A 23,080-nucleotide genomic window follows, 5' to 3' on the forward strand; every position below is an offset into this window, starting at 1 on the left:
TTCTTATGATTGCTTGCATATTTCTCCTAACGGTTTAACATATTTCTCTTCCTCTGATCAACACTCCACTACAAGGTACTGCCCATTTGTTGAAGGAAATCTAGTCACTCCGAAAAATGAGAAGCAAATCATTGTCGCTCATTCTAATGAGGCCGAATACCGCAATGGTTTCTGCAACTTGTGAATTACTGCGGTGTACCTTTATGATTTTCATATTAGTCTTAGGCTTAGCTTCCCTAATTTCACTTTTATTCTACTCTTTAGCTACCTATTGCAATTAAACCCCCTCCTCTCGTAAGTCTAAATTTTCTATAACGTTTAAGGAGAGAGGGAGTAGATGCAAGCTCTCTCCCTCGTCTCACGTTCTTCTCTCCTCTCCTCTCTCTTGTACATATGCTTTTCAGCAATAATCCAACTGGCGATCTAATTTTTTACTCTCATCCAATGCCATTTAAAATTACATTGCTTCTGATTCAAACAAGAAACACAAACTGAATCGAATGAAGTGACAATATTCTATGAGTTTAAGTCCGCAAGAGTTGGAATTACAGGCACAAGATAGTTCCCAAACTGAGAGCTGAAACTTCTAAAATTTCCGACGCATCCATCCTGCTGCGCCTGTGCTACTGCAAATTGCTTGGCTTGTTGAACCTTGGGATCCATTCTACCTACATTAGTCACTGGAACCTGCATATATGAAATTCCCATGAAGATATATGGTTCCAGAAATTTATACAGATACTATAACCAAAGCAGTGAAAGGTGGAAAATTTGTACTGCTGAGCTGTGTGACAAAGTTGCAAAAATGTCTGTCTTTGGTGCTGGTGAAGGGATATTCATATTCCTGCATAGCAATCAGAAGAAAGAATCAACACATGAAGATCACACACTATTACAGAGAATGAAACAAAACTAGCAAAAATCAGAGTATGAAACCAGAAAACCCAACTATACTCAATGTCTAGCCTACTCCGATGTGCCATGGCAGTAAAATGCTGCCATAAAGGCCCTGTTTCAAATTTCTTTTCAACTCATGTTCGAGTAAGGCCTATTTGTTTGAATTTCAGCATGTCAGGCTAACGGACATCATTCTACTAAAGAATGGACTGATAGGCCATTGCATATATGTTAAAAACACTGTATGTATATATAATATTAATACACTACTCCTTAAAGCCAACTCTTTCAAGAAGAGCCTCTTTAAGATTTTTAGGAATAGTAAAAGAAGAACTCAAGGGCAAAAACAAGGACTTGTAAACTGGAGATAGAATGAATAGGAAACAAAATGTTCAATAGGATGAAAAATACAGTCTTTTGGCTTTTCTAATAGCAACAGACAAATCCAAAGATGAGTTTAGATATGGATCGGTAAAAATAGGCAAGCCAATAGGAATACTATCAGTACTTGTCGCCAAAGGAGCATGCTTCATGGTGACCTGAAGAAGAACTAGAGTACATGCATTCCTTTCACACACCTTCAAATCTAGTTTAATCGATTGCGAATAAAAAACAACATTATCATTAACATTATCAGGTTTAAAAGGAACAAACCAAATTCAAGAATGGGAATAAGAACCATAAAATTTTGCTCTCCTGACCCATGGAAAAATATGAGACGTCTTAAAAAAAACTTAACACTTAAACAAAAAAAACTGTGTACTTCTCATTCTATTGAACATTTTGTTTCCTATCATTCTGTCTCCAGTTCACATATCCTTTGTTTCTGGCCTAGAGTGTTTTGCTTTAACTAGTTTTAAAAATCTTTAAGAGGCAATTAATTCTCCTCTATAGCAGCAAGCTATGGAGAAACAGATGGTTACCTTTGAGAAGAATCATACATGGGAGATGATTAATTCATTAGTTTGAAAGAATCCAGTGGGTTGTCGCTGAGTGTGTACTCTTAAGTACAACCTTGATGGTAGTACAACTCGATATAACGCGTCTTATAGCTAAACAATTTACACAAACATATGTTGAGGATTATTTTGAGGCTTTTACTCATGTTGCTAAGATGAATTCGGTAAGCATGATTATTTTGAGGCTTTTACTCATGTTGCTAAGATGGATTCGGTAAGAGTGATAATTTCTCTTGTTGTTAATTTGAATTGGTCGTTGCACCAATTAGATGTTAAGAATGATTTTTTGAATCGTGATTTGACTAAAGAGATTTATATGCTTCCCCCCTCCTGGTTTTGATAAAAATGGGGAGAAAAGATAAAAGGGAGATCAAGGGAGGACAAGAAGAAGACCCTAGGAACTTTTTTGCTCTAATATCATGTCAGAGGGGAAAAAAAACCTCTGGGAGGGGGGAAAATGCTTAACTAGGGTTGAATGTCCAACCCCTTTCTTATTTATATTAAGTGATGTCCCAAATTACATAAAATATCCTTGAGGGAAAAAGCATAAAAATAATAATAATAATAATAAGAGAAATAAAAGGACAATAAGAAACAGCCTATGGTTCAAACAGAGAAGGCCCACGGTCTAGAAATATCTACAATTAATAAAAGTAACAGGCACCCAAGCAACCCCTTAGGGAAAGTAAGCTAGCATGTAACCTAGTGGGAGTTAAGCCAGCATGGATCTTTTCCAAGTATAGAGACATGTGGGTTGTAAGTGAAATCTAAGCCATTGAATGGCTTTTTGCAGGTGAAACCTCAACTATTCGAATGACAACAACCACATTTTCATTTTCCAAAAATACCCATAACATCATCTAAAATGTCATCTAATCTCCTTTGAATGTTAAATTTCTAACCCCCTATCTAAAAGAACCAATTGGGGGGATAAAAATGTCCAAACACAACTTAATTACAATAACGAAAACGGGCTAATGTGTGAAATGCAGTTCATCAATGCAAAGAAATTGTGCATAGTAATTACAACAATCAAAACAGGCTAACATGCAAAACATATTTCCTACTGAAAATAAAATTCATCAATGCAAATAATTTGTCATTTGATTGGATGGTTTCAAATTGGTTATCTTATAAAACCAAACAGCCAAAACAGATTCGTATCTTTTAGATTCAGAGGACCGCAATCTCGGAAAGATGTGTTGTTATTCAAGAAACCCAAAACAAAGCCCCCAATCATCACTATGACCTAACAAACTGAACATAAAAAAGAGTTTCATTTTTTTCTTTCTTTATTTTTCCCCTCCTTTTTCTCCAAATGAGAATCAAGTCAACCCAAAGGACTTCAATCCGACGGCATATATGGTAATATTGCCATTGCTTGTTGGCATTTTTGCTCATGATACCAAAGGCCTAGAGGAAAACCAATAGTACATGGGAAAATTCCTTGCAGGAAATAGCATCTTCTAATAAAAAAGATTTATGAAATGACTGGGCCATTCAACGGTCTAGATTATCTTGTCACAATTCCCATATTTATGCTTTTGGGGAACATATGATTCCTCTACAATATACTGCCAAAATAGTAAAAACAGGAAGAAGGCATGTACAATGGACCTGAGACCCTAATTCCATAAAGGGAACATGATCAAGACCATTCATCTGATAGGATCCACTATAAATAATGAATCCCCAAAATTTTTCAGATGGATTATACTTTATGTAATAATCATTATAGACAAGTATTGTTTTTAAAATATTTAATATAATTTCTATGATTATTCATGCAATTTGAAATGTCTCCCATGTGCAATGCATGTGCATTTTAGTACATGCACGCACACGCGCGCACACACACAGTGTTTTACTTTTTCCCTCTCTTCTTGATAATTTTCAAAACTACTTGGGCAAAAGCAAAAAAAAAAATCAGTCGATAAGGGTCTGATAAATCATAATTTTGCTAAAATCCCTAATTTTTCCATGCCTCAAAAATCCAAAATTTCAATATTCCCCAACCTCGTAACCTAAAAGTTTCAATTCCCCATAAAATCCCCAATTTTCCATCTGTCCATTATATGGCACAAATGAAAGTTCAAATTGCTTTAAGAAGCCCAATGTAGTTCTTGAAATACCAATAGAAGAAAGAAACCAAGAGGAAGATATTATGAATATTATACAATGCCTAAGAAATTTAGAAGAGGATGTATTTTCATAAATCAAGCTTTGATATAAAAGAAATGGGGAAAATGTACTCTTAAGGGGGTTTACAAGATGTCTTTCCACCCTTAATGGGTGTCCACATTTAAAAGATACCACTCTTTAAGGTAACAAAAGTTTACATCATAACATTATGCATGTGACAGCCAAGCACACCCAAGCTCATTTAAGCATCAGGCACAGCTTCATACATGCATGGGGATAATGCCTCGCCTGGGGCCCAGTCATGCAAAAGAACCTAGATCACCTTTGACTATGCTGCCAAAACCTATATGGGATGATGCTCGCTACGCGCATGATGTAATTATATGCTCATACAAGGTTTGCTGATTGTAATTTGTATCTAGTTCTCATTATTGGATGATGTATGCCATCCAACTTGTGCCGTAAGATCTAAACCAGTGGATCTAGTCCTTTGTTTTCAAAACTATTGCATTTACTAGTTCTCAAAGTATTGAGGTTGAGATTGAGGATGATTGGGACCATCCAACAGTCACCATCTTGTGATCGTTGGTCAACCCAAAGACTTGAATGATACAATATCTGAAGATGTAAGGAAAATATAGCAAATTTGTCAATAGTATAGAAAGCAGAGGATAAAAAATAAAAATAATAAAAAAAGGGGGGGTGGGGGTGGGTGGGGTGGGGTTGGTTTATTTCTTTCAAAACGCTTTTTTTGTTTTTATTTTTTTTAGTTTAGAAGTTGGAAAAGGAAAACCAAGACGACACTTGGTCGAGTTGGGTGCATTGAGCCCATTGAATCTTGATAGTCTTGGCCAATTCAGTATTTAGGTTTTTTTTTTTTGAAGGATCCAATTGAGTATTTAGTTGACTCAAAGTCTAACCAAGCTGAGTTTGACCTTTTATTTATTCAACTTTCCAAATGACAGAAGTAATCTAAATAATTATCAGTCTCTTTATTGATTGATGCAGGGCCTGATTTTCTCCCCTTGAACACTCATAATTCAATGCGAAATGAAAAGCAAGCATCCATTTCTTACTATTCCATTTCCAACTTACCCAAGCTTTTCTAGAATTGCGAAGATGCCCCTAGTTTCTGTAGTCATTGTCCATAGAAATCTGACACAACGTGCGTGTCATTGTTGGACATCACAATCTGAGAACCTGAAATATGTTTATGTTTGTAGAAGCGAGTTGCAGTATTAGCAGATGCATTAGATGGCAAGTACAGTTATTTTAAATAGATACAAACATACACAACAAAGCATCTACTTATGGATTGCTTGTATATTCATCTCGTTCTGGGTTCCAAACTTGGGTATGTGAATAGGTCTACCCAAACCTCCTCTTGCCCATTCCACCAATCCAAGTTTCCACCTCACTGATGTTTGTTGTTCTACTATGGCTAAATTATGAGCTTCCACTGGCACTATATGTTTCCATGTTTCCTCCTTTCTCCCATCATTCCGTTGCTCATTATAAAAGAACAGCAGATATAAAACAAGACAAACAAACAATCCTCGAGAGACAAGGAAACATGAATACTCGTTATCTCAATCTGAGACTACTCGCCTCAATACACAATCAGTTACAGATGTCTTTGCTTGGAATCTTTTGGCTCGAGTATTAGCAGGCCCTTGTTTCCCCTCTCATCTAGAAATTTTATCTATCTCCATTCAACATCCAAGCCTATTCAATTTTCAGTAGTTCAAAAAGATTGCTAAACAAATCTACCATCGCTATTTCAAATCAACACTCCACTACAAGGTACTGCCCATCGCTATTTGTAACAACCCGCGTCTTCTAGTTCAAACAACTCCAACTGTCTATTCAATACATTCCACACTACGATGCACTTCAAAACTCTCTAAGTCTACGGCATTCACACAACATTTTTTTTCTCCATTGCGCAGATTCAATGGAGGATATCTATCAGGTCTTTCGCTGTAATCTTTACTCTTGTGCAATTGACCCATATTTCTCATGCCAAAGAAAGGGTTGTCACATCACTGCAACTGCTTGCACACTTATACTCTGTTTTCACTGCGATAGAATTCAAGTTATCATCTCGTTAATGTAAGAAATGGTATTCAAAACGTAACAGTAACAGCCGATATGAAAAAAAAAAAAAAAGAAGGCCCGTAACAGACATGTAATGGTTATGATGGCCATTACAGGCCCGTAACAGGCCGATATGGGCCTAATATATTTTCTTTTAAAAAAAATAACCGTTATGGGGCTGTTACAGCCTGTATCATAACAGGCATAAGGGCGGCCATTACGGCCACCGTTACCATTATTGAATACCATGTATGGCCTCCTATCATCACTACTCGCATCTCTCTTATTAAGCATCCCTCTAGACTTCATTCAAACTATCAGCATCTCAATCTTTACAGCCACTTGCTTTGTTGTCTTCCCTCACATGGATCACACCAAATTCCTCAAAAGTTTTGTGAATATGCTTTTCTTTATTATCCTTGAACATTTAAGGTCCACTACTATGAGTCTATGACTCAACATTTGGATACATATCTTCCAAGATACCATCTTCTATGAGCATATGCTATTCTTTATATTTAAAACATTTATACTAATATAGATAACACTCTATATTAGTAATCATAGATTCGTAATTGTAATCCATTCATTTAAAATCATAATCCATTCGTCATTTAAACCTCAAACTTGACCACAGCCCATCGTACTGATATAAACAACACTCTGCCATTGGAGTAGTCCGCCTTCCATCCATCAATCTTCTTCTTCCTTTTTGCACAATTTTTGTTTATTCAAGGACAATCTTCCTAAGCCGATCCTCTCCACATGCTAAAAAACGTTTATGTAATTGCATAACTCTTCCATGGAGGGCGCTACTCCTGCTTCAAACTCTTGACTTGCAGACACTAAATATCACAAAATAGCTTAATTTCTACTCTTTCTTGTTCTGGTACCAACCACTTCTACAATTGACCCAAGTAAGAGCTCATGCATGAAGAGCTAAAAATGCTTGACAGTTCGGTTCAATCGCATGACAGACATCATGACACTCATAGCAAGGAACTAACTAGGAAATGGGTATGCAAAGTGATGTCGGAGTTATATGCATTGTAGCCAGCATGATGCAATCAGCTCCCCAACCTTGCATCTCCTTCAAAACACGCACTAGTATCATGCAATAGTAACGCTATAGTAGTATATGGTGCAGCCTGGTTATCAAGTCAATGATATCTCGACACCAGATTGCAAAGAAATGGACAAGAGTACACCCACAAGAATTTTTGAAAAGAGAATGAGAGAACTTTATTGATATCAAACTTTTGCTCTTACAATGCTTAAGAAAAACTCAACTTATTGATATAAAAAATAATAATAATAATAATCTTACAATCAATCTATGCGCTTCTCTCATATTTTAGGAGAGCCCATATTTGTTTAATAGTTTAGAGGCAATAGAAGCCAGTCCTTCAATTAATCTATTATTTTTAGTAGTCCAGATGGATATTTATTTATGAAAGACATTTGAGGCCAAAGAGGAAACACCCTATACAACTCTATAGTATAACCTATACCCAAAGACACATATTGAGAATTGAAATAAAGATAGTCTTCTTTCTGGATTTCCCGCAAGGGGAATTCATCTCTAGTGGTGCAACACCCTAGAATCTAGTGGTGCAGTTCCCTACAAATCTGTTGCTGCTTCTCCTTTGGCCTTCAGCCTCATGTGGAACGATTCCTCATGGTTACCCCTTTTTTTTTTTTTTTCATTTATGGTCTGTCTTCAAGATTCTGGTATGTAATGTTTTTAGAATTTTGCAATTAGACTGTTTTAATTCTAGTTGAATTAGATCATGTACAAAAAAAATCCACCCTCATAGTTGCCCCTAGCAACACCATTATTAGCCAAAAAAAAAAAAACACTTTTAGTTCCATCCTCACTGCCTGGATGCACAAGAAACAAGATCTGCCAGCCATATATAGTTCCAACACCAGATATTGAGCTTATATCCTGTACCAATAGCAAGACCATCGGGCTTCTAGTACTAGTTTGCAAACCACTTAAAATCAATACAAAGCTCTTAGGGTCTGTTTCGTAGATGCCTTAAAACGAGTTTGTTTCTTTTTAATTCATCGTAATTATGTATTAGAGATCATTTTTCTTTTCAGTAAGGATAAAAAAATAACCTTGGTAACCAACAGTCATCATCTCTAATACATAATTATGGTTAGCTAAAATGAGACAAACTCATTTTTAGGCATCTACCGAATAATAGGCCGTTCATATTCGTGTTTGGGATTTACATATTCAGTGGTGGACAGGATGTGCTACCATCAAATTGGTAGCAAGACAAAAACAGCATAAGCACATTTTCTGTGGGAAAAAAAAAAAAACCGCTTAAACATGGGCTTCCAATAAAGATTTGGGTTGCTTAAAAACAGGCCATTTTGGATCCATTCAAAGCACCCTCAAGGCTGCCCAAGCTAGTATTTCATATATGTATCAGATAGAAACTTCGATGCTCTGGCAGAGTGCAATGGTTGATACACAGGCACCAAGAAATTGCAATGCTGAATACCAGAAACCTAAATTAAGTCATCCAAATTGTGCATCCCAATTCCAATGGCTTAGAGACCAAAATTGACACTGTTTTGATTTCCCAGCTAGTTGATTAGTGGGCATTTGATGGACGATCAAGATGAAAGATAACTAACAGTCCCAACTCAACACAAAAAAATGCTCATTAATCAGAGGTTAGTGTCTTTCAATTAATCCGAATTATGGAAAGTGACCACAATCTGGACAGCTTAAATTGAGCTAATGCATGCCATGTGCACAATTTCTGAGTTCCTGCGTATGAACCGCCAAACTCTGCCAGAATATCAAATAACATGTTGAGATCGATTATCAATGCATAAAATGGCAAGCTTCTTTCAGTGGGTAAATCCTTCAATTTCCCAACCATTCCTCATCTCTTTGAAACATGTTTTCTGTGAAAAAAAAAAAAAAAGCAACAAAAAGATCTGCGGAGAGAGAGAGAGAGAGAGAGAGAGAGAGAGAGAGAGAGAGAGAGAGAGAGAGATGAATGCAATACAGAAGAAGTTAAAAGGGGAGGAATTACTGGGGCATTTGTAGATAATTTCCGTTTCTTGGCTTTCTCCTCTTTATTCCTCTTGTCTTCTTAGGCGGCATCTTTTCAGAATTCTCTCTCCCTTCCCGCGCTTCTTTGTGATTCCTGGCATTTTCTAGGAGCAACGAGGAAGGAGAAAACCCCAACTGATGATGTAGGCGTGCGCTGTAGGCTGTAGCTACGGTACAGGCGAGCTGTCCACCGTACACGTGGGCTACACCTCCCATCCGAACCGTCCAAATAGAGGGATCGAGTGTAGATGGATTATGACCCAAAAATTACAGCGGAAGGATGATCTTAAATGATGGAATGGGTGGACATCCAGTGGACCGTAGAAAAAAGAGCATTTGTAGGTCAGAAAACAATGTTGGTTGACAGAGGTAAAGATTTTCTAATCAAAATGATTTTTGATTACCTGAACAATGTAAAATGCGCAGCACAATTTGAACGGTTGGGATTCAATTGAAGTACCATCTTGTAGAGTTGGATTGCTCACATGTATTGTAGCTACAGTCAATTTGGCAGCTGCTTGGACGATCTTCCCTCACGTGCCAGCGCGACGCACGTATTGTGGAGCCAAGTCATTGCCCTCATACTAACCTTGGCACAAAAATCAGGTCGTAAAAAACGAACGGTTAGGGAGGGCCCGTGTTCCCTAGTGCACACGGTTCGGTCATGGTTACGGGGTGAAATACGAACCCAAGAAAACTAGAATAGGAACCGGACTGTTTGCACCCTATAACCGAATTGGAACTTAACTGTAAAAATCGGTTCGGTTCTATAGTTCTGGACTTTTTACAATCTAGTCCAGTTGCATGGTTTTTTTTATTTTTATTTTATTTTTTATAATCCAGCTCAAGCTCCTCTGCTGAAAATTTTCGCAAAGAGTAATCTTGTCATGGTTTGTTTTTATGAACCTTTTGTGTTCCCAAAATAATTTTGCAGCCAATGTGTATTAGTGTTGTGATCTATTTTATAAATGGTATAGTTTTTTATGTTTTTTAAAAATAAAATTTAAATATTATTGGCCAAGGGTGCGTTCGAGGGTTCGGTTCTACGGTCCAGATCATAGTCCTGTTCGATTCTGCACAACCCCAAATCTAGAATTGAACCGAACTAACTGGTTCTTTAATTTTTAGAATCGGAACCGATGCACTTCAGAACTAGACCAAACCGTGTGGTCTGGTCAGCTCTGGTCCGGTTTATTGGTTCTACCAGTTCCATGTGCACCCTAGTGTTGGGGGCGGATTGACTGGTTAATGGATACTACCCACACTAGGACCTAGCTAGAGATGAATTGTCATATTAGGAGCTCCGTGGGGCCCACCGTGAAAATGCACAAGCCCTAGAAAGGAAGCATATCAAAGGCTCAAGTGGACCACACCACATGAAGCAGTACTGATTGAACTCATTACTGTTGAAATTTTCTTAGGGCCTACCATGATTTTTATTTGCCAACCTGCTCATAAGGTCAGGTAAATCTGTACCAAGTGAAAACATAAATATCAACTTGATCCAATACTCCTACGGCCCCCCAGGAAGTATTCAACGGTAGGCTTTAAATCCCCACTGCTTCATGTGTAATCCACTCAAGCCTTCAATCTACCTCAAAAAAATGATCCGTTAAAATAAATGATTTTAATGGACCGCATGGATAAAACATATAGATCACATTGGCCCCCACAGAGCCCCTAACATGACCATCTGTCTGTAGATAGGTCCTGGTTGGGGTAGTACCCAATCCACGCCCATATATATGGTACCTGATGGGGTCCTCAAATGACGAGGCCAGAAATACATGTAGAAATACAAGTTTGAATGTAGATTGTTGGCCTTTCTTTCTAACTATTCGTTTTTCTCATTTTAAGCATCCAAAAATAAAGAGGCCTGGGTAGGTCATCTTCATGCAAGAGTTGCAACCTGGGTTTAGGTCAGCTTGAACCAGGTTGATCCAACAGAAGTTTGGTCAGGTTGAGTTACGGTTGGAAAACTCCAACCCGGTTTAATCAGGTTGGGTTCAGGTTAAACAAATTCCGGTCGAGTCAAGTCAAGTTGAGAAAAATCACTGGTATTTGGTTTGGGTTAATTGGCTAAGAGTCGAATATAAAGGAATTGTGTTAGGTGCAGTTTGGGAGCCTCGTATTGGAATTCAGATCAGGCTGGAGTCTGGACTATGGGTCGGGTCTTTTTCAGGTTGGGTCAGGCCAGAGTTGAACATCAACCTGACCTGACCCAACCGAGTTGCACTTCTAGTTCATGGTGTCTCCCCAGATTGAATGGTTCAAATCTCACACAACCATCAACCATGATGGCACATGTACAATGATCCACCTCTTCAATCTCTCCTGGCTTGAAACACCTTTTCTAAATTGGAAGCAAAATTTGAAGTGCTGATTCATGGCATTTTTGATATCCTGTGAGACATATTTGGCATTGTTAAAAGTTGAGTCAGTCCACTTAGATGGGACTATGTTTTAAAAAAATAATCATAAAAGGACAAATTTCGAGAATTAAATTTCATGGAAACAGAATTCATTCCTAGGCAGATAGATTCCCAAGAGCCAACAGCAGATCATACACATGATGACTGATTTCACGAGTGAATTGGCCTCCCGACTGATGAATAGCTAGCCAGGCTACCATTCGCATGTCATGCTCGATCCAAAAGAAATGAACCCGACCCACTTTCTCAAAAGAGCTCAAATGAATGATCACCACAGGACCAGTGTACATGCACCAATCTCTCGATGAAAGACCACATGTATAATCGCACAAGTAATTTTAAGTAAATAGCTAATATATAAAATGTTAAATTCACCTTTCGATGCAAAACGGATGAAAATAAGTCCACTACGTACTCAATATTTGACTATAACAAAAATAATGCATACTTATTAAAAAGATAAAACCAAGGTGAGAAAAGCTTATCCCCAATTTATTTATTTATTTTGAAAGATAAGCTTATCTCTGATAATATTCCATGCACATACATCATGTGTGAAAAATGTATCACCATCCATGTTCCGACACCTATATTTGCTACCATCAATCTTCAAGTGCCTTACATGTGTCAATGTGTACATGCTTAGTGCACTTGCATCACACATGCAAAATGTGTTATTTGACAGGTCATAGACAACTTCATAGAAAGGTAGGATCAAAAGAAGTTATGTGTGGATAGTTGAAATAAAGAGAAAAAATGGCTTCAAAGAGGGTTGGTATAAGAAGTTTAGCATGACTAGCTGAGAAATAGGAAAAGAATAATAATAATAATAATGAGCATATAAAATATAAATTTTGGCGGCTAGTAAATTATCAATATCAACAGTATTGTGCACATAAAATATCGTAAGAAAGCTATCCACGAGCCCTACAACTTCGCCAATCAAATGAGGTACATTAGCACCTGGAAGGCTTCACAAAACAAGGTCATTTTAGGGGCTAAATTTCAATCTAAAATCAAATTTGATCATTTTTAGTATGTTATGATTTTGCTATTTTTCAATCATTTGAAGGTTTGAAGAGTCCAATCGTAACTTTAGTCCTTTTTGAGTCATCTAATTTACTATTTTGGATAGTTACGAGCGTTGTAAAAGAACATTTAATTAAGTACTATCAATTTTATTCTTGTTTTACAGGTTTTCCACTGTTGTGGATTTAAGGCTTATTGAAGGAAGGAAAACTGTGATCTTTTCCCCCTTTTTTCTCCATGCACCCGCCACATAAATCTGCTACATGTATGACCACCCATGTTTAGACCCCCACATGTACCACCGTCAACCTTCAAGTGCCTCACATGTGCCACCCGTGTCAACGTATATACATGCCACAAATGCTACATGAACAACCGACCACCTTAAGCTCCCAACATGTTCCGCTACTCCCTGTTCCACATGTTTGGTAAATAGGGAACAATGCAACTAATCGAAAATAGCATGACCTAGATAGCTTAATTGGGACAGCACATGCAAGATAGCTTGTGCATGACACAACTTAGCTTGCGTCTGAACAGCCCTTTAGATGTCGCACACATGTATCAGGTTGGCACGTGTGGCCATGTGTGGAGGCTCAACAGAGTTATATATGACTACCTAACCATGATCAAATGACAAACCAGCTAATCAATTGAATTGCTAGAGTCTATCAATGACATGATTGCCAAGAGAACCATAACCCGAATAAATGGGATAATGGATCCAGATTATTTGATCTAGGATGCCTTTGGAAGTCCTCAGTTCTCCTGGCTGACACAATAAGCTAGCACCAAAACAGCAGTGAGAAGAAGAATTGGAGCTGAAAAATCGGAACCCGTTTACCGCCGGCATATAAATCAGCTCAAAAGTCCCACCAATTGCAATCAAAACAGCTACTTGACTCCCTTCCCTGCTCTCCCAATACAATTGAAACAAGATATGCATCACAGGCAATTTAAATTCAGTTGGGAAGAAACCAAACATGTTGAATAAAAGAATGATATTTGATCACATTATTCTTCATTGAGTGATACAGATAGCAAGATAAATGAATCGCAATTACAACAGATCAAATGTTGAAGAACTCAAAAACAAGATCAGAGTCGAGGTTCGAAAGAAAAACCACAAGAATTGTGATAGTGAGGGTCTAAAAGCCAAGGCGAAGGGTCTAAGAACTTCATACAATTGCTCGATATAACATACATTGCAACATAAGGACACCTCTTACTGGTGAAATATATGAGATCACCATGCCCAGTGCAAGCGAATCGTCTCCTTAGAGATTGAAGGAAGAAATTGCAGATTTCTTTCTGTATCCATCCAATCACTTTCCATTCCCTGCCTGATTCGTCGAGCTCCCATATCCCAATCTCTTCTGTGATTCCTGCCATTCCCACTCCGCCGATCATGACCAACCTGTCATTGCGGTCCATTAGTCTAATTGCAGTAAGAGAATGTGGCAATGGAGCCTCCACCATAAACCAGCCCTTGATCTTCACATTGAAGGCTATGATTGACATTGGAGATCGGCCCAATACACAATAAAGAACGCCATTGCTGATGGCCCGCCATGGAGAAACCGGGCTACTCACAGGAAAGCTCTTGATCCTGACCCATAATTCAGTCTCAGATTCGTAGACTTCAGCCGACAGGACAAATTGGCTCAACCCATCTGAGATGGGATTGGATCCAACTAAAACCAATCGAAAGAACCCATTAATTCGATCGAAAAACAAACCAGAAACGATGTGGAAGTACCTGAAAAGACTAATGGATGTCGGTATATCAGTACAAGATTTGGAGATCGGATTGCAGAGAGAAAGGCTAAGGCCAGATGGGGTCTTGCACAGCAGGCAGACGAGCCCATGGCCAGCGGCAATTGGGCGGAAGAGCAACGGGAGGAATCGGAAGGAAAGGTTGGTCCATCGGTTGAGGCAGGGATCATAGGCCAAGCAGAAATGAGAGAATTCTCGGTGGAAAATAAAGAACCAAGGGTGGTGGGAATTTGGTGGGATTTGGGAATTCAGCGTTTGGAATAATGGAGAGGAAATGATGGATTTCCATGACTTGCACAAGAGGGTAGATCTGAAAATGATTGAGATGGGTAGATATGAGAGGACTCTGGCCATTAGATCTTCTGGGAATCTGCACCAGATTCTCTCATCCATGTCCGAATTTGGTTCTTTTTGGTCTAATTCTTCTTGGAAACGGATTTTCTTCACACTGCAATTGGGTGGATTTGCAGTGCTTGGGATTGAAATTGGATTCATTTTCTTTTCTTCTTTTGGAGGTCTGTTTGGTGGAGTCAGATGAAGATTTTGGTGATGGAACTGAAAGAAAAGAGATGAGTTTTTGGAGAAATTGGGAAGAAAGAAGGGAATTTGATGATTTCGTCTGAGGAATGTTGATGGTGGGATTGAGAAAAGAAATGGCAGGTTGCTTTTTTAGTCAGAGATTTCTGTTGAAGCCTTCCTTGGACAATAATCGTAAGGTCCAGATGCATATGCATCAATTTTATACAAGTTTAGACAAAATTTGAGTGATCCAGACCGTTGATATGATGGGCGCACCCTTAATATCTTATTGAACGAATGGATTTCAGATCTAACCATACGGTCCATACCACATATGGACTTTATTTTGGACCGTTATAATGTTTTCTGTCTAACCTTTTGTTTGTTGGCCATCTATCCTTTTGTTAAAATCATCCGAACTAGAAAATTTTATTAGGAATAATCCGTTCATTCTCTGCTCCTTCAGATTAACCGTTAGGATCCACCAACTATGGGTTAATGTAAACATTAGGACACTTCTAACTTGGATGCAGAAGGACCCTATAATTCCTGAGCCGTACGGGGATTACTTCCGTGAGATCCATTCCTCCCCATATATCAGGTATGGTGGCTAATTTTAACAGTTTGAACCCAAAATCCATGATCATCCATAACTCTAGTCCATAAGAATATATATATATATATATTCCTAAAACCTCTAAATTCACTTGACATGGCCCACCTGACCTCTATAATAATTTGATTTTTGGATAATTCTTTCACCCTGATGAGGCACATAAGAATGGATTGGAAGATACAAACATCATGGTGGGTCCTTCACAAACAGTTAGGAATAATATATTTTTTATGGACCACCTGAGGGTTGAATCATCCTGATTTGTGGGATCAAGGCCCAACAAGGGGTTGGGTATGAGATGGACGGCTTGGATTTCATTAACGCTAGATTTTCCTCCCACGTTGTTGAAAGTAACCCTTGTAGGTATCTGGCGGAGGGTACCCAAGTGTTTCGATGATTCGTTTCTTCCGAATGGACTGCAGTGAAATGATTCCGTCCCTTACAGGAATGATCGTATACGTTTGAATGTACAGTAATTAGGTGCATTGGCAATTGAAACGGTTCATCCGGTGAGACTCGTCATGGGAACAGTACATACCAATAATTACTCCTATAAAAAAAATTAGGTTGGACACCCCAAAGGGAGAAATGTACAATCTTGCCTAGAGACCATATAATTACTTCTCGTGTCCCTCCTAAAATTTGGAACGTCTTGGGTTTTGGTATGGAGGGCAACTGATGAATGGGTTGGATGTCAAGGACACGATAGGGTGGACTCCACATGCACTCTGTAAGCTCGTCCCCAGCACCCTTGCTTAGGCAGGTCTCTCCCACCAAGTTGATTGAAAAACATTATTATCAAGTGGTCAACACGCCCATAGAATTTGGAGCAATGGTTAACCACTCAAAATCCCTCTCAACCATTCATTCATTTGGTAGAAATTGGAGCATTAGTGAACCACTCAAATCCCTCTCAACCCTTCATTCATTCGGTAGAATTTGGAGCATTGGTTAACCACTCAAATCCCTCTCAACCGTTCATTCATTTGGTAGAATTTGGTAGAATTTGCGCTAACCACTCAAATCCCTCTCAACCATTCATTCATTTGGTAGAATTTGCGCTAACCACTCAAATCCCTCTCAACCATTCATTCATTTTGCTGAGGCATCGATGACCTAATAATCATATAGGCCTGGGTCAACATCATCAGGCCTGATGATCAGTTGCGATCTCTACACGTTGTTCCTGGCAGCATGATGGATGATGATACGCAGCCCCTTTGGCAAAACCGTTCTAATTATGGGTAACAGTTTAACACACCATGAACGGCACTTAATTACAATGCAACCATCGGGCATTATTTAGGAAGTTTAAATGAAAGAAAACCCACGGTCCAAGTTCAGTATCGAGTGAGATATTAGGGGCCTTAACTTACAAATAGCACAATCTAGTTGAACAAATTTGAGTAGCGTATTAAAGCCTCCAACACCAGAGGTAATAAATAAAATTCATAGATGCATGCATAAATTCATAGTAGCATTTTGTTCGGGCCAGCATTCACCACATCCAAACGATTTGTGATCAGGATCATTCATGAATCAGATCCTACACGCCCACCAGACATCTTTAGCCTAGCAAATAGATAGCCAAAATCCAAACTTTGGACGAGTCTGTGTTTTGATCACACTGTCACAAGGCGAGTGGAACCAACAATCGCTATAGTGATCACCTCCTACAAGGGGGAGGATGGAGCAGGAAAAAGTACACTACAAACACTGAACTAAGAAACAGTGTTTGTGGTTTTCGGATTAAAGATGCAAATAAGAAAATACCAACAGCACTGCATCATTCATTCATTCATTCTAGCATGCCACAATGATCATCAGGGGTGAGACGCCCACAGCCTGCTTAGATAGGTGCTATCAGTGGGCTGGGGCCAGGCAACGCATAATAAAATTTTATATCAGAATGACCAACCAGTTCAAAAGCCCAGGCCAGAACACACAACCACCCTACAGTTAAAGAGGTTTGAATTCCACACACACACACACAAAGTAAATGTTAAGAATATTGTATTACAAGGGGCACCAAATGTACAAGGGTTTGAGCACGGAGAAATAATAAGTTAAAAAAAAAAAAAAAAAAAAATCTAGTAAAAAAAAAAAAAGATAACAGAAAAAGAGTGCACCACATCTTCAACCCACCCAACCTGCTTGCCTCAAAACCTGAATCAAAACCCCTAAAACCTGCCTTTTCGTCCCCATTTTCCTCTTAGCCTAGTGTTACAGAGCAGAGCCACACCATAATATCACCGACGCCCAAAGTTAATAAGAAAACGAAAAAAAAAAAAAAAAGAAGAAGAAGAAGAAGCCCAGTAGCTGCCATTTCTCCCCGCTCTTTTAGACGAGAGCTTTTGGTGCGTACAATTGGCTTCTGCATCAAACACCATAATACACAAACTACTGTACAAAGAAACCAGCAACCTTACCACACTTGGCCAAGATTACCAGTAGTCTGACCTGGTCCCAAACCGCACAAGATGGCACGCACGCACGCACACAAACAGCCACGACTCAAAACCAAATAGAAAGCCAGCAATTTAAAAGGAAACTTACCCTTCAAAAGTGCTGGCCTCTCTCAATCTCTTCGGCTCAAATGTCTGCTTTGCATTCTCCATTAGCTTGAAACATCCGCCACTAAAAATTCTTTCTCCATCTGCTTGAGATATCTGCCACTACAAATCCCTTATGCTGTCGAGGTCAGACTCAACCTGCCACAATGATAAGACCCGAAAAAAACAACCAAACAGGACAGCATAAAGATAATATAGCATGAACATCCCCAGCATAAAATTTAGGGTTTAGAAACGCATGCCTTATCACTGGTTTCTGAACAGGTTCAGATTTGACTCCACTCCGAGCTTGTAGAACCATCCCAAGTGCATCATTTGGCTTCATAAATGCAAAACATAAGCAAAAAGGAGTTTGCTGGGTAAGCACATTTTGTTTAGCTACGAGGTGGAACAAAACCTCAAAACAATAAAGAAGAAGAAATTGGGCATATGATGCAACCAACCTCCAACTCTTCCGTCAAGCCATTCTGAAATCTTCCACTTCCATCTAAACAACTATTCCCCAAAACCGCCTCTGAGTCTGCCCCAAGCACATCACCCTGCAAAGACTCCTGGTTGTCACTCTCTGCAATACTCTCAGTATTATCCTCGCTGCTGCCTGCGACAGACAGCTCCAATTCAACCTCTCCACACGAACTGACCTGACTTGTGACATCCAAACTGCTGCTGCTGCTGCCATCTTGGAACCGAGCCTCAGCAACCTCCAATGTCCGCTTCTCCCGCTTCACCGTCTCACCAGCCTTAGCATCTACCATGTTGCCCACTGGAAAATCCTCCACTTTAACATCCTCAGCCAAGCTGGCCTGACATGACCCACCAGACCTGCGACTACAGACATCTGATGGAGAAAGAGCTTGCTTATTTGGGCTAATAGAAGCCTGCTTTTCTGGTTTAGTTGACAGCATCAGATGATCCTCTGAATCTTTTCTCCTCATGAGAAATCCCTCGGCTGACCTGGACTCAGCATTCTTCATTTTCACTGCCTCCACATCCTCTGCACATGAGCTTATGTGACTGCTAACTTGAGATAGAGATGCAGAATTCTGCCTGTTTGGGGTAAGGGAAGCCTGTTTCTCTGGTGTATCAGGAGATTCCTGTCTACTTGGGCTAAGGGAAGCACGTTTATCTGGTTTTTCTGGCTTTACATCGTTGTCTTCAGCATCCTTTTTCCTCTTGAGCTGTTGCTTCTCTGGGGACCGAGACCCACACTCTTCACCTCCATCTTCGCCAGAATCTTTTCCAGGCTGGTGGCTACCGTGCCTTGAAGGCCGGGGACGCTTGTACCCAGGAGGAAAGACATAAGAAGGGATCTGCTTCCTACGAACGTGAGACACATATATTTCCATCCTTGGCTTCCAAAACATGTACATGTTCACTGAGAGCCTGAACTCATCTACCGTTCCGCGTATGTCAAACTGTTGGCCTTCTTGGATTCTCACCCCTTGTTTCCTCTGCAAACCCATGAAAAAAGCACAATGCGGACACTGCTTGGAAGTATCTACATACTCATTAGGGTAAGGGTGGCACTGCAACATCCCATATGTGTCCCGCTCTATCTGCAAAGTCAGAGATGCAGAGTGGCTGTTATGAGAACAGAAAACAGCATTTGCTACTTTGCTTTCACATCATTTTATTGTATATGTTGATCATGAATAGGTTTAGCAGAAGTTTTAAAACACCAAAGTGTCTTGGCGCCAAAAAGCATATTACCGAGCATAGAATTCTTTAGCAAGATCTCTCAATCTCAATCATGAACAGGGACCCAAAAGCATAGAATTTACCTTCAGAGTCAGCTGCCTCAACCGGGATTCCACCCAGCCCTTCCAAGAGAGCAAATCATCAGCATCAGCGGCAACAATGTCAACCTGCAAATAATTCTTATATGCCTCGAAGAATAAATACGGCTCAAATAGAGAACTCCAATGAGATTTATTCAGCTCAATCTCCTGGATAAAGAGAAACCAAAGAATACGTGGATATAAGTAATTGTGGGTACAACCCAAGAGGGCGGTAATTAAAAAAAATTATCATCTTACCTCACAGATTTTGTTACCATTCTGAAATTGCTCCATCATAACACGAAGAGTACTTGTTGAAACATTGTAACTGGAGTTCATGCATGGATACGCAGGTGTAATTATCGGCATATGATGAGTTCGGTCCCGAGGATTCTTACGTGGATCCCATACTGGAAAGCCAAGTTCATCCTCCTCTATTGCACATAGCATCACAGGATTCGGCCAACGCCACTGTGTATAAACTCTAAAAAATCTGGGAACTAGCATGCTAGGAACTGCATTGGGATAAAGCTGGCAGACACGAGCAACTAAGAGTGCCCAATTCACACCGCCAAGAAATCCAGTAACCTGAACAAAGAAGAGAAGGGACAAAGGGAAAAATGGTCAATCTGAAATTCCAGAGCAAATACTTAGTAAAAGAAGAATCAAGGAAGCCGACTTACATTTGAATAAACACCACGCCTTTTGGCCCAAAACTTTAAGCACCTGAGAGTCATTCGGAAATGCTACGAATGACAGAAAAGGTTCAAAAATAAATAAATAGATAGAATAATACATACCATATATGCATTCAGCCATTCACGCATATAAATACATCTATATAGACACAGCTTTAGTACACCTACACATGTACAAGGCATACCATTTACACTCCACGTGCCAACGTGCTATACATGCAAAATCCAAGCTGTCCATCTGGTGGGCCTGTCTATATGCAGATGCTCTGTCCCAAAAATAAAGCTGGTATGCTAAGCAAGGCGGGCAATTATTTTGGGAACAGGTGGATGGACTCGTTTTGCAAACTGTTGGCACCTGAGTAGTGGACTGACCTGATTCTTGGGCCAGGGAATCTATGTAGTGGTACCCTTCATTGATGGATTGGATATTGTACCTTCGCACCATGTTGGTATATGTGACGCTGGTGCACATGTGGCGCATACATGAACTCCCTTATACATGCATTTGTACTTATGGAAACTCTATAGGCATTCACAAAAAAAAAAAAGGAGTAAAACAGAAAAACTTTGTAGTTCGAGCAGTGAAGCAATTATGAACACTATAGAGACGGTCCAATGGTCAAGTATTTAATTTTTCTACCTCAACATTTGGAACAAGTCGAAGAATTTGATCTGCAACCCTGCAACCATTAAGACTTCGAACAGTCGGTTCGTCAACATTGTACAATACAGATCCCTGAGAGATATCAAAGTCCTACACAAAAGTTGGTTTCAGCAAATCGAGGGTGTTAAACACGTTGTTTGAAAAAGACGGGAAAAAAAAAAAAAACAGATTTGCGTTTACTTTCCATGAGATAAGCTGGAACAAACATTAGATAATCATAATCAAGTGTTGTTGTAAAACATTGCACAGAATCAAATTAACATGCCATTTAAGCACCGGATGGCCTTCGCATTAGATTGTAAATAATAAATAGGTATACTAACACACACGGTGCTCTTACAGCACAATAAATTATAGTTGCACACTGTAACAGACAAAGCAATTTAGGAAATAAACAATGCAATGCATGCTTCCATTCCACATAAATGAATATACCCAAAGCAGAATCACGCAAAGACGTACGCTTGACCAAAGATGGGTTACTCAATGATATGTAAATGCAACAAGTGCTTATGACAAAAATAAAATAAAATCCAGTCCCTGCATTCTGGGAAAACATTTACCACACAATTAGACTGCACTGCATTATGCATCCCCAAAGAATAGTTTCATGCACAGCACAACCACAACTTCAGAAGTGGATGACTGTATGCAAGTGGTTCCAGAGATATGTATATGCGACAAGTGCTTATGACAAAAAAATCCAGCCCCTGCATTCTCAGAAAACATTTACCAAACAATTTGACTGCACTGCATTATGCATTTCCAAAGAATAGTTTCATGCACAGCACAACCACATGTTCAGAAATAGATAAGTGTATGCAGGTGGTTCCAGAGATACGCATATGCGGCAAGTGGTTATGACAAAAACATCCACCCTGCATTCTCAGAAAACATTTACCACACAATTTGACTGCCCTGCATTATGCATTTAGCAAGAATAGTTCCATGAACAGCACAACCACAACTTCAGAAGTGAATTACTGTATGCAAGTGGTTCCAGAGATATGTTAACTACTACAGCTTCAAAAGTGGATGCTTGACAGATCCTTTCCTAGGAACAGTATGGTGCCCTATCACAGCATGATTTTTGTTGATCTAAAATCACGTCTTTCTGATATCCAAAATTTTATGTTTTCAGTTCTTCATTAGATTACAGCATAGACAAAGTAGTTGCAACTTTGACTGTTGTCCTCAACTCGTGCTACAAGTTGGCAAAAGAACAGCTGAAAAAGAATATGAAGCAAGGGAAGTCCTGTGGCATGAAGAAAACTGTAGCTTGAAGTTAGAAAGCTGTTCGATAAGAGAACTCCTCTGGCTGCAGGTAAGAGTAGGCAAGGGGTTTCAAATAGAAAAAGTTAAGCATCAAAAGACAGAACAGTGTTCCAAAACTACAAAATCAACTATAAAAACAAAAACAAAAACAAAAACAAAAAACAGAATAAGATTCCATGATCAAAGAAGGCTAACTCATTTTCCTCTCATTAAATATGTGAGGGAAGTTCTCTCAGTAAACTGAGGAAAGGAAGAAAAAGAAAACAAGAAGAAAGAAGAAGAAAGCTCATGGTTGCAGGACATTCTTGTTACAGGCTACTGGCTAGAGTCCCTGACCATGAGCCCCCTTCCACAGCACCAAGAGATATGAGAGACATTCAAACCCAAGAAAACAGGGTTCCATCCAAAATTCAATTCAAGGAATCATGTGAAAGGCGCTCCTTCCATCTTTCAACAGGTCTTGATGTTTCACCTCTAACCTTCTCTTATTCCCTTACAAGTTATCAGATAACCCACTGTGAAGCAATGAAACTCCACAGACAACAA

The 23,080-nt window shown here is 39.3% G+C and overlaps 1 protein-coding gene across 10 annotated transcripts in view; it reads right to left on the bottom strand.

Annotated features, from left to right (window-relative positions):
* Positions 1-405: 405 nt before the first annotated feature.
* LOC131258248 (nuclear poly(A) polymerase 4-like) overlaps positions 406-23,080 on the bottom strand; it is a 28,829-nt gene continuing 6,154 nt past the window's right edge. For 3 of the 10 annotated variants that reach the window (XM_058259460.1, XM_058259441.1, XM_058259427.1), the window contains 6 exons: positions 21,236-21,349; positions 20,581-20,643; positions 20,156-20,485; positions 19,901-20,065; positions 18,563-19,675; positions 17,543-18,438 (listed from right to left, as the gene is read on the bottom strand). In XM_058259460.1, the coding sequence (XP_058115443.1) occupies positions 18,253-18,438; positions 18,563-19,675; positions 19,901-20,065; positions 20,156-20,485; positions 20,581-20,643; positions 21,236-21,349 (1,971 nt within the window). In that variant the 3' untranslated portion in view covers positions 17,543-18,252. Of the gene's footprint in view, positions 688-777; positions 845-9,154; positions 9,460-13,619; positions 14,330-17,542; positions 18,439-18,562; positions 19,676-19,900; positions 20,066-20,155; positions 20,486-20,580; positions 20,644-21,235; positions 21,350-23,080 lie in introns of those variants that run through there. The other 7 variants (XR_009178035.1, XR_009178025.1, XR_009178021.1 and 4 more) reach the window with 7 other exon arrangements.

Source organism: Magnolia sinica, chromosome 1, assembly GCF_029962835.1.
Source record: "Magnolia sinica isolate HGM2019 chromosome 1, MsV1, whole genome shotgun sequence".
Lineage (NCBI taxonomy): Eukaryota > Viridiplantae > Streptophyta > Magnoliopsida > Magnoliales > Magnoliaceae > Magnolia > Magnolia sinica.